Source organism: Dasypus novemcinctus, chromosome 8, assembly GCF_030445035.2.
Source record: "Dasypus novemcinctus isolate mDasNov1 chromosome 8, mDasNov1.1.hap2, whole genome shotgun sequence".
Lineage (NCBI taxonomy): Eukaryota > Metazoa > Chordata > Mammalia > Cingulata > Dasypodidae > Dasypus > Dasypus novemcinctus.
The window spans coordinates 57,857,171-57,870,808 of NC_080680.1; the positions used below are offsets into that span (position 1 = coordinate 57,857,171).

A 13,638-nucleotide genomic window follows, 5' to 3' on the forward strand; every position below is an offset into this window, starting at 1 on the left:
GTCTCAGCCACCCACACCTATAGTCATATCCCTTTATCACCTCTAACTTTTCCAGTTCAAAGCATTAACTCATGTAGGCTACATTTGAACACTACCTCCTCCTTCTAACTTAGCTGTTATAAGACTTTCAGTCCACTTGCCCTTCAACTTTCTCCCAATCCAGCAGTCTCTCTTTATCGCTGTCCCTCTATATTCCAACTTAGATTGCACTGTGTCCTTCACTTCAGCAAGCTTTGGCCTATATCCTAAACTCCTTTGTCCACTGCCTCGTCTTCACACCCAATTGGCAAAAACCCAACCCTGGATGGACCACAGAATCCATTTTCCTTGCATCCGCACTGAGAGCAAACTGGTATCACTGTAAAACCATCATCCATCCCCAACCTCGTATGCGCCCTTACACGGCCTGCCATTCCTCTTACTGTCTTTCTCTGGTCACCTCATTCTCTGTAACAATGAGTTCAGACATTTTCCACCCTCCTCATAGCCTCTCCCTTTTCTTTAACATCTTTTGGTAAAATACAAATTAGTAAACTGCGTTAAAAATTCAGTAGCAAAGTCCCAATAATAAAACCTACTCCCAAAACATTAATAAAAAGATGTGTTCTCAAGATCCCAATCACACCAGCATATTTGCAAAATCCTACTAAAAGGATGACATTTTGACACTTGGCTAAATGTGCTATTTTAAGGGTTCCTGTATCAAATTATTATGTAAATTAAAGAAATATGGAGGTGAAGCATAGGAGAACATTAAGGGAAAACGGAAGAAGATGTATTTGTGTGCTCATTTATATGTATGTAAGACAATACAGAAATACTATCTTGTTTACCTGAATAAAGTTACCACATTCTCTTTAGTTGCTACTGCATCCTCCTCTGGAAGCATACTCAAAATTGCAGCTTTCAGAAACACATACGTTGCCTTGAGGAAAAGAAGAACAGCAACTGGTTACAGAATATCCCTGGTACATGTCATTTCTACTGGCAAATCAGGAATGACCTACAAATCCTCCAGATAAAATATGAAGGGAAATAAAAAGTTTTATATTGCTTATTCCAAATGAATATAATACTTTTCACTTAATTTAGATCATTTTTGTAGTATACAACTGTAATGAGAGACTGCTATCTCATTCCTTTCAACTTCTCACAAATGGATAAGAATTAATTCTGATTATCATGAAAAGCCTGATCATCAAAGCATCTGAAAGTCTAAGAGAATTATCTGGTCTATTGATATTTAATAACTTTATATATAAGTGCAGTTCACTGCTCGAGGCAGTAGATACTTAATGCATATTTACTCCTTTGATGGATCTCTAAGTTGAGAAATTAGTGTTGATGTCATGCTTTCAACAAATAGTCCTAAATGAAAATCATTCTGGCCACTTATCAACAAAAAGATGCCTGCAATTTACCTTGGACCATTTACTCTCTTTGCAAAGCAGATCTGAATAGTAATATGCCTGTATCCAGTTTTGTTGGAATACATAAATCCACATCAGCTCCCAGTAACAAAGATGGTGAAACTGTTTCCATTCTTCTTGAACTGAAATGCATTTTCGGAATATCTCTTGTGCCTATAAGTGAATTGCATAAAGTTGATCATCCAGATATTAGACTAGGAGTTAATAACCTAATAGAAAAATATATAAAACACTTTGCACAAAAAGAACAAAATTATAATTCATCAAACCACTCAATATTACAATATGTTCCTTCCCTTACATGCACTGACATATTTAAGCTCTGTGCTTTTATTTAACTTTGTGATGGGGCCTTGAAACTTTATAACATGGGAGTAGGGAAGTCTCTTCCCAAGTAAGATATAAAAGGCAGAAGTCTTTTAGGAAAACTGTCAAATTTGAGTTCACAAAAAGTCAAAACTTCCACTGAGTAAAACACACCTTAAACAAAGTTAAAGGCAATGGATAGATGGAGAAAAGATATTTACTGCATATATAATGATAAAGGATTAACCCTTTATCATACTATTTTATAAAATCCTTAAAGAAAAGACCAACAACTCAATGGAAAAATTGGCAAAGATGTGAACAGGCAAATCAGACAGAAGGATACACAAATGACAACTTTACATACGAAGAAATCTGTAAACAGGAAAATAAAGATTGGCAAAAATTTAAAAGATAGATAACGTCCAGAGTTGGCAAATATAACTGGAAAAAAGTATTTTGAACAAACTTAAAATTAGGAGAGCAATTTTGATAGATTTATCATAATGCATCCACCTTTCAAACCAGAAATTCTACTTATCCAAAGGTGTTTCAGGGAGTAGATGTGATACAAGTGGTTGAGCACCTGCTTCCCACATGGGAGGTCCCGGGTTTGGTTCCCGGTGCCTCCTAAAAACAAAACAAAACAAAAAACAAGGGACGCGAACTTGACCTCCCATGCTTCCCACATGGGAGGTCCGCGGTTCAAACCCAGGACCTCCTTGACCCATGCGGAGCTGGCCCGCATGCAGTGCTGATGTGCGCAAGGAGTGCTGTGCCACGCAGGGGGTCTCCACATAGGGGAGTCCCACGCACAAGGAGTGCACCCCGTAAGGAAAGCCACCCAGTGTGAAATAAAGTCCAGCCTGCCAAGGAATGGCGCCACACACACAGAGAGCTGACGCAGCAAGAGGCTGCAACAAAAAGGGACACAGATTCCCGTGCCGCTGACATGAAAAGAAGCAGACACAGAACACATACAGCGAATCAACACAGAGAGCAGACAACTGGGAGAAGGGTGGAAATAAGTACAAAAAAAAAACAACAACAATAAAACCAACTAGGGAGCCAATGTGGCTCAATGGATGAGTGCCAGCTTCCCACATATGAGGTCCTGGGTTTAATCCCTGGTCCCAGTACCTCCAAAAAAAAAGGTGTTTTATATATGCACAGAAATATATACACAATAATAATATTTGCAACGGCATTGTCTGTAGTAGCCAATATCTATGAAGAATGGATTGCATTAGTAAGTATAGTTATCTTCCCCATTTAGACAACTCCCCAAATAACCCTCCTGAAATAAATTACCTCTTCAACATTCCCTTTCAGCAGTTCTATTCGGGCATGATAAAATAAGATGAGTGAGCCCTGTGGAGAAAGGAAGAAAATACACTGTTCAACGAGTGCATGTTGACTAATTACGGTTGAAACATACACTTGAAATACTAAGCATACATTTGGAAACTGCTGGAGGAAGGGTGCAAGGAGCCTCTCTGCTTCCACAATATTCACTTCTCCTGTACCTAGAAATTTAACAGGAAAAGTTTCAGTCTTATTGAAACATGGTGGATACTTATAACTAACTCTCCACATTTCATTAACATATTGCAAAGACCTAACCAGGGAAAAGGTGAAAACTATTTTTTTCTTGTTTTTACATTTGGAAGATAAAATAAGACAAGTATCATCTTGATTTTTAAAGGATTTTGAGAGAGACTGAGTAATTCTTAAGAATGGAAGTAGTTGTCTTAGGTTCCTGGATTGTAATTTCTGGTTTCGATAGCAATACTAACTTATTTTAACCAAAAATTTAGTTTTCTACTAAAAAATAAATCTAATCGAATATGCTAAACAGATCATCTTAAATAAACTTTATAGAAATTTTTAGCTGGGAATAATTTTTTAAATGTTCAATGAAAGAAACTACCCCAATCACTCTCCCAAATATAACTGAGGATATGTAATTAAAAAGAAATGAACTCCTCAATCTTTTTCCCATTTTGGTTTCCCCCTCTCAAAAAATGTAAACAGATACAGACTTCTGGGTCTTACTGACTTTCCTAAATTTTTACTGACTCAGCAGATGCAAGAAAGTCAACCTTGAATGAAGTAAAATGAAATCCATTCCTTACCAAGTATTAGGGAGATATAAGTATGAAAAGCTAGTATAGTTAAGCAGCATAGTGGAGACCTCATGCTTCTTCCTGATGCACCTTCTTTTAACTGCTTGAGGCCCAACTCCTGCGGAAATTAAATGCATCTTAGAGAAAAAAACATGACTGAAAATCATATTCAGAAACTTTGAAATGCTAGTTCATATATCCTCACCCTCCATGAAGGTGGTGTCCCTTCTCAAGAGTTTAGCACAGTAGTAATGCTTTTATTCATAACCAGAAACAAGACTTACATTTTAAACACATTATAGTTTATGAAGAGCATGAACAGTGTAGTAAGCAGAAAAAAATTTTGCTTCTGCTTGCTCTCACACATTTCTCAAAACCTGCTGTCCTGAACACTAGAGACAGCTTTTACAATAAGGAAATCATTGTAATATCATATTATGATTACTAAATATTACAAGCTATAAAAACAAACACCATACAATATTCAATAAAACTCATGGAAAGCAAATTTCCTCTTGCAGTTTTATAGTGAAACTTGTAAAAATACAAGGAAGTTCCACATAATGCAAATAGTTCCCCTTGCTATTTGAGACATTAGAATAAAAAAATATCAGACATGGAAATCTAGCCCAACTCCCTCATTTTACAGATGGAGACTCCGGGGGGCACTAAAGCATAAAGACTATCCTAACCACATAAGAGTACTACAGATCCAGTAAGTAGCAATATTAGTTAAACCTAATTTTTAATCCTAAAACTTAAGTAACAAAGATGAAAATTTTTTTCATTTCAATTGAAAACACTGTCTAACTCCTAAAAAATATGACCAAGGATCAATGTGTCCTTATTGTCCTGCAAATAAATTGCCAATAATTATCACACTACTTATGGAGATATACTGTATTGCACTCATATTAAATAGATAATGTTTTATCTTCCCTGTCAAAATTAAGATAAAATTAAATTTTGTACCCTGTTTCCAGAAAATCCAATAAATTCTAGTAGTCTGATAATCCTTGCTGGTAAAAGGGACAGCATCTGTAAGAGAGAAAAAATACTATATAGTTATGTTAGAGTATCAAACTGTAGATAGCTATCAAACTCAAAATAACTTAAAGTTTTATTGCTTCAGTAATATGTTGATTATGTGGTAAATAATGGCATGTTAAAGTAAAGTGATTAATAGTGCTAAGCTAAAACCACTACACATGTCTCAATAATCATACACTATAGTCATTACTTATGAATTAATTTCATTTAGCTAAGACATGGAACCTAAAAAAAAGGAACTCCTCAGTACTATCCTCCAGACAAGGTTTCTTTTAGCTTCCTTTCCTGGGAAGCAAAAGTCTGTTTAAGGATCACTCATCTGTAAGATTCTCTTTATCTCTTTATTTTCTCCCTGATTCCAGGTAAACCTTAATAAAATTTCAACATTTCTAAATATTACATATCACAATTTGGCAGATATCTGCTCAGACTTTTCATCTCCCCAGAGCATCAAAATCATTCCTCAAATTATACCACTCTCTCAAGTAATTTCAATTCCAAGGCCACTGATTGCCAAAGCAGCAATACTTCCAATGGCAAAATGAAACTGGATTCCAAGCTCCTTCTTAGCAAAAAAGCATAAAAGTCCATTCAGAGGGCTAGATGCTTCTCTTATGTTGTGCAATGCAAAACTATTCTGAGCATGTGCAGAATTTCACAATACATAAGCATCAAAATGTAGGAAAACTGGTCCCACTCTTGCCACTTGTCAATCAAATCCTGTTAGGAATGCGTGGTGAGGCTCAAAGGAGGTAGAAAAGACACTGAAAACCACAGAATTTTCTACAATAGGTTCTGGCTTCTTTATAATTTATTTGCTTACCAAATTAAAGGCTCCTATTCCAAGCTTGACACCCCCTTCAAACTCATTGAAGAATTGTTGCTCAATTTTATTCTTTTGAATTACTTGCAGGATAGAAAGACATTCCCTGGATTGAAGGAAAAAAGTTATAGTATGAGTTTACTATGACTCTGAAAGTTAATTTAAAATCAAAATTTATACTAACACATTATAAAATAAATATTATTAGCCAAAACACTAAAGAATTTTTAAATGGATGTTGCTGTGCTGAGTTTACTCTTAAGGCTACTGAGTAATAATCATTGAGGATAAGGGACCCACCCATTTCATTTTTACACTGTTTAGCAGGACAAGTCTTCTGGGTTTAAAGCAAGAGAGGGTTCAAACATCAGCAAGCATCACCCAAGAGCCACAGAACCAAAGGCCTGTGCTCTTATAGCTTCCTGGTAGTACTGTTTCTCAGCTGCCATGCACACTTTAGCAACCCTAGCATCCACCAAGTAAGGGAGATACTGCTGGCATTGAACCAAAAAAACTAGGACTTGTGACTAGGATAGACTGAAAGAGGAAGTCAAATTCCCATCACAACTGTCCCATTTGTCCTTAGTTTTTCCTGCGTCATCTAAGAAAATCTTTCTGATGTCTCATTTTAATTTCTTTTCTATGCCATCATCTTCAGGAGGCAAATACCTAATCAGAGAAACACAAATTAAAACAATGACAAAGATATAAAAATAGGTAATGTCCAGGAATTGTTTATCAAATTGGCAAACTTTTTTTTTTTTGAGGTACTGGGGCCTAGGGATTGAACCCAGGACCTCGTACGTGGGAAGCCAGCACTCAACCACTGAGCCACATTGGCTTCCCTGAGTAGGTTTTTTCATTTGCTTTGTTTGTTGTTTGTTTTTTCAGGAGGCACTGGGAACCAAACCCAAGGCCTCCCTTGTAGGAGGTGGGTACTCAACCACTTGAGCCACATCCACTCCCAGACATATTTTTGAAGAAATAACTAAAAATTAGATATTGTATAACACCTGGTGTGATGTAAATATAAAACATGCAAATTCCCTTATGACTTATTCCAGCCAAATTCATTTAACCTGACTCTATCGAGCCTATAGACCTAATTTCTAGTTTACAGGAACTAAAGGGAGCTAGAGGAACAAGCTAAATGAAAATTCAAGAAAGCCATCAGACAAATCAATGGGATATTCTGCAGATCAAGTGCTTGAGCTACTTAACAACTGACGTGAAAATAGAGATAGCTCAAGAATAAAATATATTTAATGGATATTAAAAAAACAGATGCAATAGACAGCTGTGGCTTAGATCCTAGTTTAGACATATCAGCTGTAAAACAAATTTGGGGACTACCTGGGAAAATCTGAAGATAGACTGGGCAATACATGAAATGAAAATCTATTGAAATGAAAAAGTAAAGATTAACTTAGAAAAGCAGGTTTTCACTAAAGAGTATAACAGTGTAACCTCATTTTGTTAAAAAATACATATGTATTATAGAAAATAATCTGAAAGAATATATACCAAGGTGTTAGCCACCGTAATCACTGAGTGACGACTATATGGAGTCTTTGTTAAAAATATTTGCTCATTTATATTTTCTAATTTTCCAAAATTTATGTATGCCACCTTTGTAGTGATAAGGCATTATTTCAATTTAAAAACAAAACAAAACAAAACAAAACAAAAACCTAGTCCTAGCAAAGGTAAGAACAAATAGGCATGCTCATCTACTTCTGGAAAATGGTAGATAAAGTGCAGGGAGTTGACCAACTTTTGAAACATAGCCATGCCCATTCATTTCCTTATTGTCTACGGCTGCTTTCACACTGCAGCCATGGAATTGAGTAGCTGTGACAGACCTTAGGACCCACAAGCCTAAAATACTATCTGGCCCTTTAAAAAAATAAATTCGCTATCCCAATTATTCTTCAGAATAATTTTGCAATATATATCAAAAGCCTTATACACAAAAAAAACCTTGACACAACAAATCCAATTTTATGAATTTATTCTAAGGAAATATCATGGATATACACAAAACTTTAACTACAAGAGAGATACTACCTTACTATTTACAGTGAAAATTTGTAAACAGTTGAAATGTCCTGCAAGAAGAATATAGTTAGGATGACAATTGCATCTGTGCATACACTTCTATACATACATATGTATATCCACATGCTGGAATACAATGCAGTCATTAAACACCATGATAAATAAAAATATTTAATGATATAAAAGGGGATATGCATCCATGGATTGTGGTGGCTTGAAGCTGTGTGTATCCCAGAAAAACATGTTCTTAAACCTAATCTAGTCCTGAAGGTGTAAACCCATCAGAAGTAGGACCTTTTGATGAGGCTACTTCATTAAAGGTATAACCCAACTAATTCAGGATGGGACTTAATCCTGTTACTGGAGTCCTTCATAAACTGAATGAATACAGAAAGAGAGAGAGAAAGCCGTGAAAGCAAGAAGCTGAAATCAACGAAATACGGAAGAAAAGAAAGAGACCAGTTGATGCCGCCATGTGCCTTGCTATGTGGCAGAGGAGTCAAGGATCGCAGGCAGCTGGTCTTCAGGAAGAAGGCATCACCTTGATGATGCCCAAAATATATGAAGTAAATAATGACATATTTGAAGGGAGAAACTGAAGGTTCTATACAATAATAGGAGACTTTAATATAACACTTTCAATAATGGACAGAACATGTAGGCAGACAGTTAACGAGGAAACAGAAGGCTTGAATGATACTCTAAACCAGATAGGCCTAACAGACATATAAAGAACACTTGACCCAACAACAACAGAATATATATTCCTCTTAAGCGCACATGGCTCATTCTCCAGGATAGACCATATCTTAGATCACAAAAGTCTCAATAATTTCAAAAATAGTGAAATCATATAATGAATCTTCTCTGACCACAACAGGATGGAGGTAGAACTTAATTCAGAGGGATAAATGTAAAATTCAAAAGTAAATGGAAATTAAATGAAAGACTCTTAAATAACCAATGGGATAAAGAGGAAATCACAAGGGAAATTAGGAAATATCTTGACTCTAATAAAAATGAAAACACAATATGTCAAAACTTAAGGGATGCAGCAAAGGTTGTAGAGAGGAAAATGTAGGTTCTAAATGCTTACATTAAATACAGAAAAATTTCAAATTAAAAAACTAACCTCAAAACTGGAAGAACTAGGAAAAAAAGAGCAAACTAAACCCAAAGGCAGCAGAAGGAAAGAAATAACAAAGATTAGAATGGAGACAAATGAAATAGAGAATTAAAAAGCAAAAGAGAAAATTGACAAACCCAAAAATTGGTTCCTTGAAAAGATCAATAAAATTGACAAAGTTCTAGGTAGGCTGATGAAGAAAAAAAAACAGAGAGGATACAAATAACTAAAGCAGAAATGAAAATGGGGCTATTACTATCAATCCCACTATAACAAAAAGGACCGTAAGAAGTTACTATGAACAACCGTACGGTAAGAAATTAGAAAACTTAGATGAAATAGATAAATTCCTAGACACACACAAATTGTCTCACTGACTCAGGAAGAAAGAGAAGATCTCATCAAACCAATAACTTGAAAGAGTCTGAATGAGTCATCAAAAACTGCCCAGAAAACAAAAACCCAGGACCAGATGGCATTACAGGGGAATTTAAACTATTATCCCAGGAAGAACTGATACCAATCTTGCTCAAACTCTTCCAAAAGGTGAAGGGGAAGGAACACTCCCTAATTCATTGTACAAGGTCAACATCACCTTCATAACAAAGCAGATAAAGATACCACAAGAAAAGAAAATTACAGACCATTATCTTGTGAATACAGATATAAAAATGATCAACAAAATACTAGCAAACCAAATCCAAAAGCACATTAAGAGAATTATACACCATGATCAAGTGGGATTTATCCTAGGTATGAAAGGGTGGTTCAACTTAAGAAAATCTATTAATGAAATACACATTGAAAGAATTAAGGAAAAAGAAACCACATCTTTGTCTACTGAGGCAAAAATGACATCTGACAAAACCCAGTACCCCTTCTTCATAAAAACACTTAAAACACTAGGAATAGAAGGGAACTTCCTCAACATGATAAAAGGCATATTAAAACAAAACAAAACAAAAAAACAACAACCCAAAGCTAACATCCTCATTAATGGTGGAAGTCTTAGAGATTTTCCTCTAAGATTGGAAATGAGACAAGGATGCCCACTGTTGTCACTGTTATTTACCACTGCCCTGGAAGTACTAGTCACAGCAATTAGGAAAAAAAAAGAAGGAAGAAAGAAAAGGCATCCAAATTGGAAAGGAAAAATTAAACTTTCTCTGTTTGCATATTGACATGATCCTATATACAAAAAATCCTGAAAAAATCCACAACAGAGCTCCTAGAACTAATAAACAAATTCAGCAAAGTGGTGGGGTACAAGATCAATAGACAATAATCAGTAGTGTTTCAATACACAAGTAAACTGTAATGACTAGAGCAACCACTAAAAAAATTAAAGAGGTATATAGCTAAAAAGACAATAGAGGGATTACACTAAAACATTTTTTTTTATTTTTTAAAGTAAAAACAGGCAGGGAATGTGGGGGAAAAACAAATGAAGCAAAAAGAAAAAGTAAAATAGTAGTAATAAATGCAAATATATCTATTGTCATACTGGATAAAAAAGCAAGACTGAATTATGTATATCTAAAAGAACTGTAATTTAAATATAAAAACAAAGATAGTCTTAAAAAAGTAAAAGTATATATACCATGCAAACACTAATTATAAAAAGCATGAGTGACCATATTAATATCAGAAAAAATAAATTTCAAAACAAAGAATATTACTAGAGCTAAATAGGGATATTTCATAATGATAAGGTTAATTCATCAGAAAGACAAAACAACCATAAATATATATGAGCCTAAACACAAAAGTTCAAAGCATATAAGTAAAAACTGACAGAACTAAGGGGGAAATAGAAGTTGGAGATTTTAACATGCTGACTGACAATCTACAGGACAACTAGATTTTTAAAAATCTATAAGACTATAAAAGATATGACTAGCACAACAGTTCACCTCAATTGAACATACGCCTGACAACAGCAGAACACTGTCTTGGGCAACACAGAGACAGAACATTTCCATCATTGCACAAAGTCCTACTTGGCAGCACTCCTCTAGAGTCTAGACCAAAGACACACCTGTCATTTTGAATTTATACTTTGTTTTTAGGAGAGAGGAGCTAATATTATCCAATTGGAAATTATGCCAATAGCACTCTTTTCAGCTCTTTTGCTATGAAAATGGTATTTAAACCTAAATTCTGTTGTCCTATGGCATTGAATACATACTCAATAAGCCAACAACAAGAGCATTTTCACTGACACCAAATAAAAAAATCTAACCATATTTAGTTAATGAGAATTTTGAAGTACAAAATGGCATAAAGCACAAGAATCATTTAAAAACCACATCTTAATTTTTAACTTACTTATATGTTTGGTAACTTGTTCTAATTTTGAGTCCACCTTTGATGAAGCTGATCATATTTTCATCCTGAAAATAATTCAATTAAATTATTAGATCATTTAGCACAAGAGTCTTAAACTATTTTTATCACTGTGTACTTGCGGGATTAGAACTATTTTTGAGGTAAGGATTTTGAAATTAACACATTCTTCTTGCTTTACATTTGAAAAGCTTTTGTGTAATTTCTTCCAAGTTAGCAGCAAAAAGAGGACATTTTAATAATCCTTGCATTATTTTATATTATTACAGAAGTAATCCTCACAAATTAGGGGCCCCATGGGTTAGTTCAAACCTAGTTTAATAACCATCATAATATACTAAGCTCTTTTCTTCTGGGTTCAATAGAATACAAAGAGTTGAATTTAAGGCTATGCTCTAAGGCCAAACTTTTTGGTCTGTTATATTCCAATAAATGGGTCTATGGCTCCTCTTCCATAGGACTCTTTAGCAGCCAGAGTATTTAATATTGTGTAGTTAATTCATAAACATTTCCAAACCAAAAACGACTGGTCTGGATTCTAACCTGGCTTTGTTACTAATAGGTAATTTTGTTTCGGAAAAAAAATCACTTCACTAGTCTTTGCCTTTTGGTCACTGACCATAAAATTGAAGCAGCTGGCCTAGAAGAATGTCATTTTCAGGGTCAAGCAGTGTATGATTCCAAGAAAATCTTTTAATAAATTATGTACCAAATAACCACTTGAAGTAAGTTACTCTAATAGATGGTGCTAATGGAGACAGTCCCTTGTTTCACATTTCCAGGAACAATGTTTTCCTACTCTACTGATATTGGAAAGATACTCTGGTATTTATTTCTTATGCACTTAAGAATCCTTGCGACACAAAAGAAAAACTGACTTTGGTTTACTCACTTCACTAATTACTTAAATATTTAACATTTCAATTATTATTAGAAGCAATGTATAAAAAAATCCACTATATAACGTAAATGTTTATTTTCTCATTTTAAGAAATCTTATGATTACAAAAGTTCAAATATCAGCCAGGAAAGAATGTCTTAAATTAGATTAAAACCTGCTTCAAATTAAGAGCATTTCATTTCATGATTCATCAAACACTCGCTGAATGCCTATTGTAAACCAGGCACCCAAATGCAAAAACGGATGAAAGCAAATACAACATGCTGTGGGTGGACGCATGCACAGGGATGGAGACATACACAGGATGTCTTGAGAGCACACAGGGAGGGCATGGAGAAGGCTGGAAAAGCCTCCTAGAAGCATCAGCATCTAAAGAACAAAAGATGATGAGGAAGTAGCCCAGTGAAAGGAGGCAAGGTAGATGTGAACTTTGCAAGCAAAGGAAAACTCAAATGGAAAGGCAGGGAAGCATTAAGGATCATGGAGTGCTTGCCTATCTGTGCATTTCTAACTCAGTACTGCGGAAAAGTCTATTGCAAAGAAGGGATTAGAGAGTAAGAAAGCTGCCTCTACCTGTGCCACTCAAATATGCAACATACCACTGCCGGTAGCACCTGAGGACATCTGTAATAGGGAAAGGAGAGAATTTGGGGGAGATACAAGTTTAGTTTAAAAAAATCCTCTCCCATTTCTTATATTCTGATATAGAATCACCACCATAGTTAATGAGAGCCACGAAATGTTGAAGTAGAGAAATGACAAGATCTCAATTTTGAGAGTATACTCAAATGATAGAATGCAGACTGGGCTGGACATGAAAGAGGCTCGAGACACAGGGATACCAAGTGGCTGTGCAGTCTGATAGCCAGAATAGAGAGGCAGCGCTGGAGTTGTTAAATCTTTAAAAGCAAAAGAAGCTTGACTATGAAACAGATTGGATATAGGGGCATGATGACAAGGGAAGAGTTGTATGTATCTTCCAGATGTTTAATTTCAAGTCTCAGAATATAAAAGAAGCCTTCAAATTCCAGATTTTATTTTTAATTCTCCATTTGGAAAACACATCAGAAAAAATTGGGGGCCTCTGTGACTAGCACTATGATGTTCACTGAGACAGGAAGATTGTGTTTCAACCAGAATTCATAACGTAGAGTTTTAGGAAAGAGGGCCATGGATTCAATTTTACTAAACCAAAATCCAATCTAAGAGGTCAACCTCCAGAAAAAGAGAGAAGCAATTCTCAAAACAATTTAAAAGACTAGGTTGAGGAAGATTTTCCATTAGTATCAATTAATTTCTGCCACCTCTACCTTATAGCCTCCCTAATTACTGCCATCAGACCATGATGTAGAAATTTATGTCTTATATTAAGAAGTCTTGGAAGATACAGGGATAGACAAGGTACTGATTGTAATTGTTCTTAAAGCTGAAATTAAAGTGCCAAATAGGAAAAGGAGTTATTGTTTTGTTCA

The 13,638-nt window shown here is 35.2% G+C and overlaps 1 protein-coding gene across 4 annotated transcripts in view; it reads right to left on the reverse strand.

The window, feature by feature from the left end:
• TTC39B (tetratricopeptide repeat domain 39B) overlaps positions 1–13,638 on the reverse strand; it is a 141,954-nt gene that overhangs the window by 30,068 nt on the left and 98,248 nt on the right. For all 4 annotated transcript variants that reach the window (XR_011649411.1, XM_071216740.1, XM_058301888.2 and 1 more), the window contains 8 exons: positions 11,248–11,312; positions 5,736–5,841; positions 4,835–4,900; positions 3,872–3,980; positions 3,195–3,262; positions 3,048–3,107; positions 1,422–1,583; positions 834–925 (listed from right to left, as the gene is read on the reverse strand). Coding sequence is in view for 3 of the 4 variants with exons in the window: in XM_071216740.1 (XP_071072841.1) it covers positions 834–925; positions 1,422–1,583; positions 3,048–3,107; positions 3,195–3,262; positions 3,872–3,980; positions 4,835–4,900; positions 5,736–5,841; positions 11,248–11,312 (728 nt within the window). In the remaining variant the exon portion in view is untranslated. The remainder of the gene's footprint in view (positions 1–833; positions 926–1,421; positions 1,584–3,047; positions 3,108–3,194; positions 3,263–3,871; positions 3,981–4,834; positions 4,901–5,735; positions 5,842–11,247; positions 11,313–13,638) is intronic.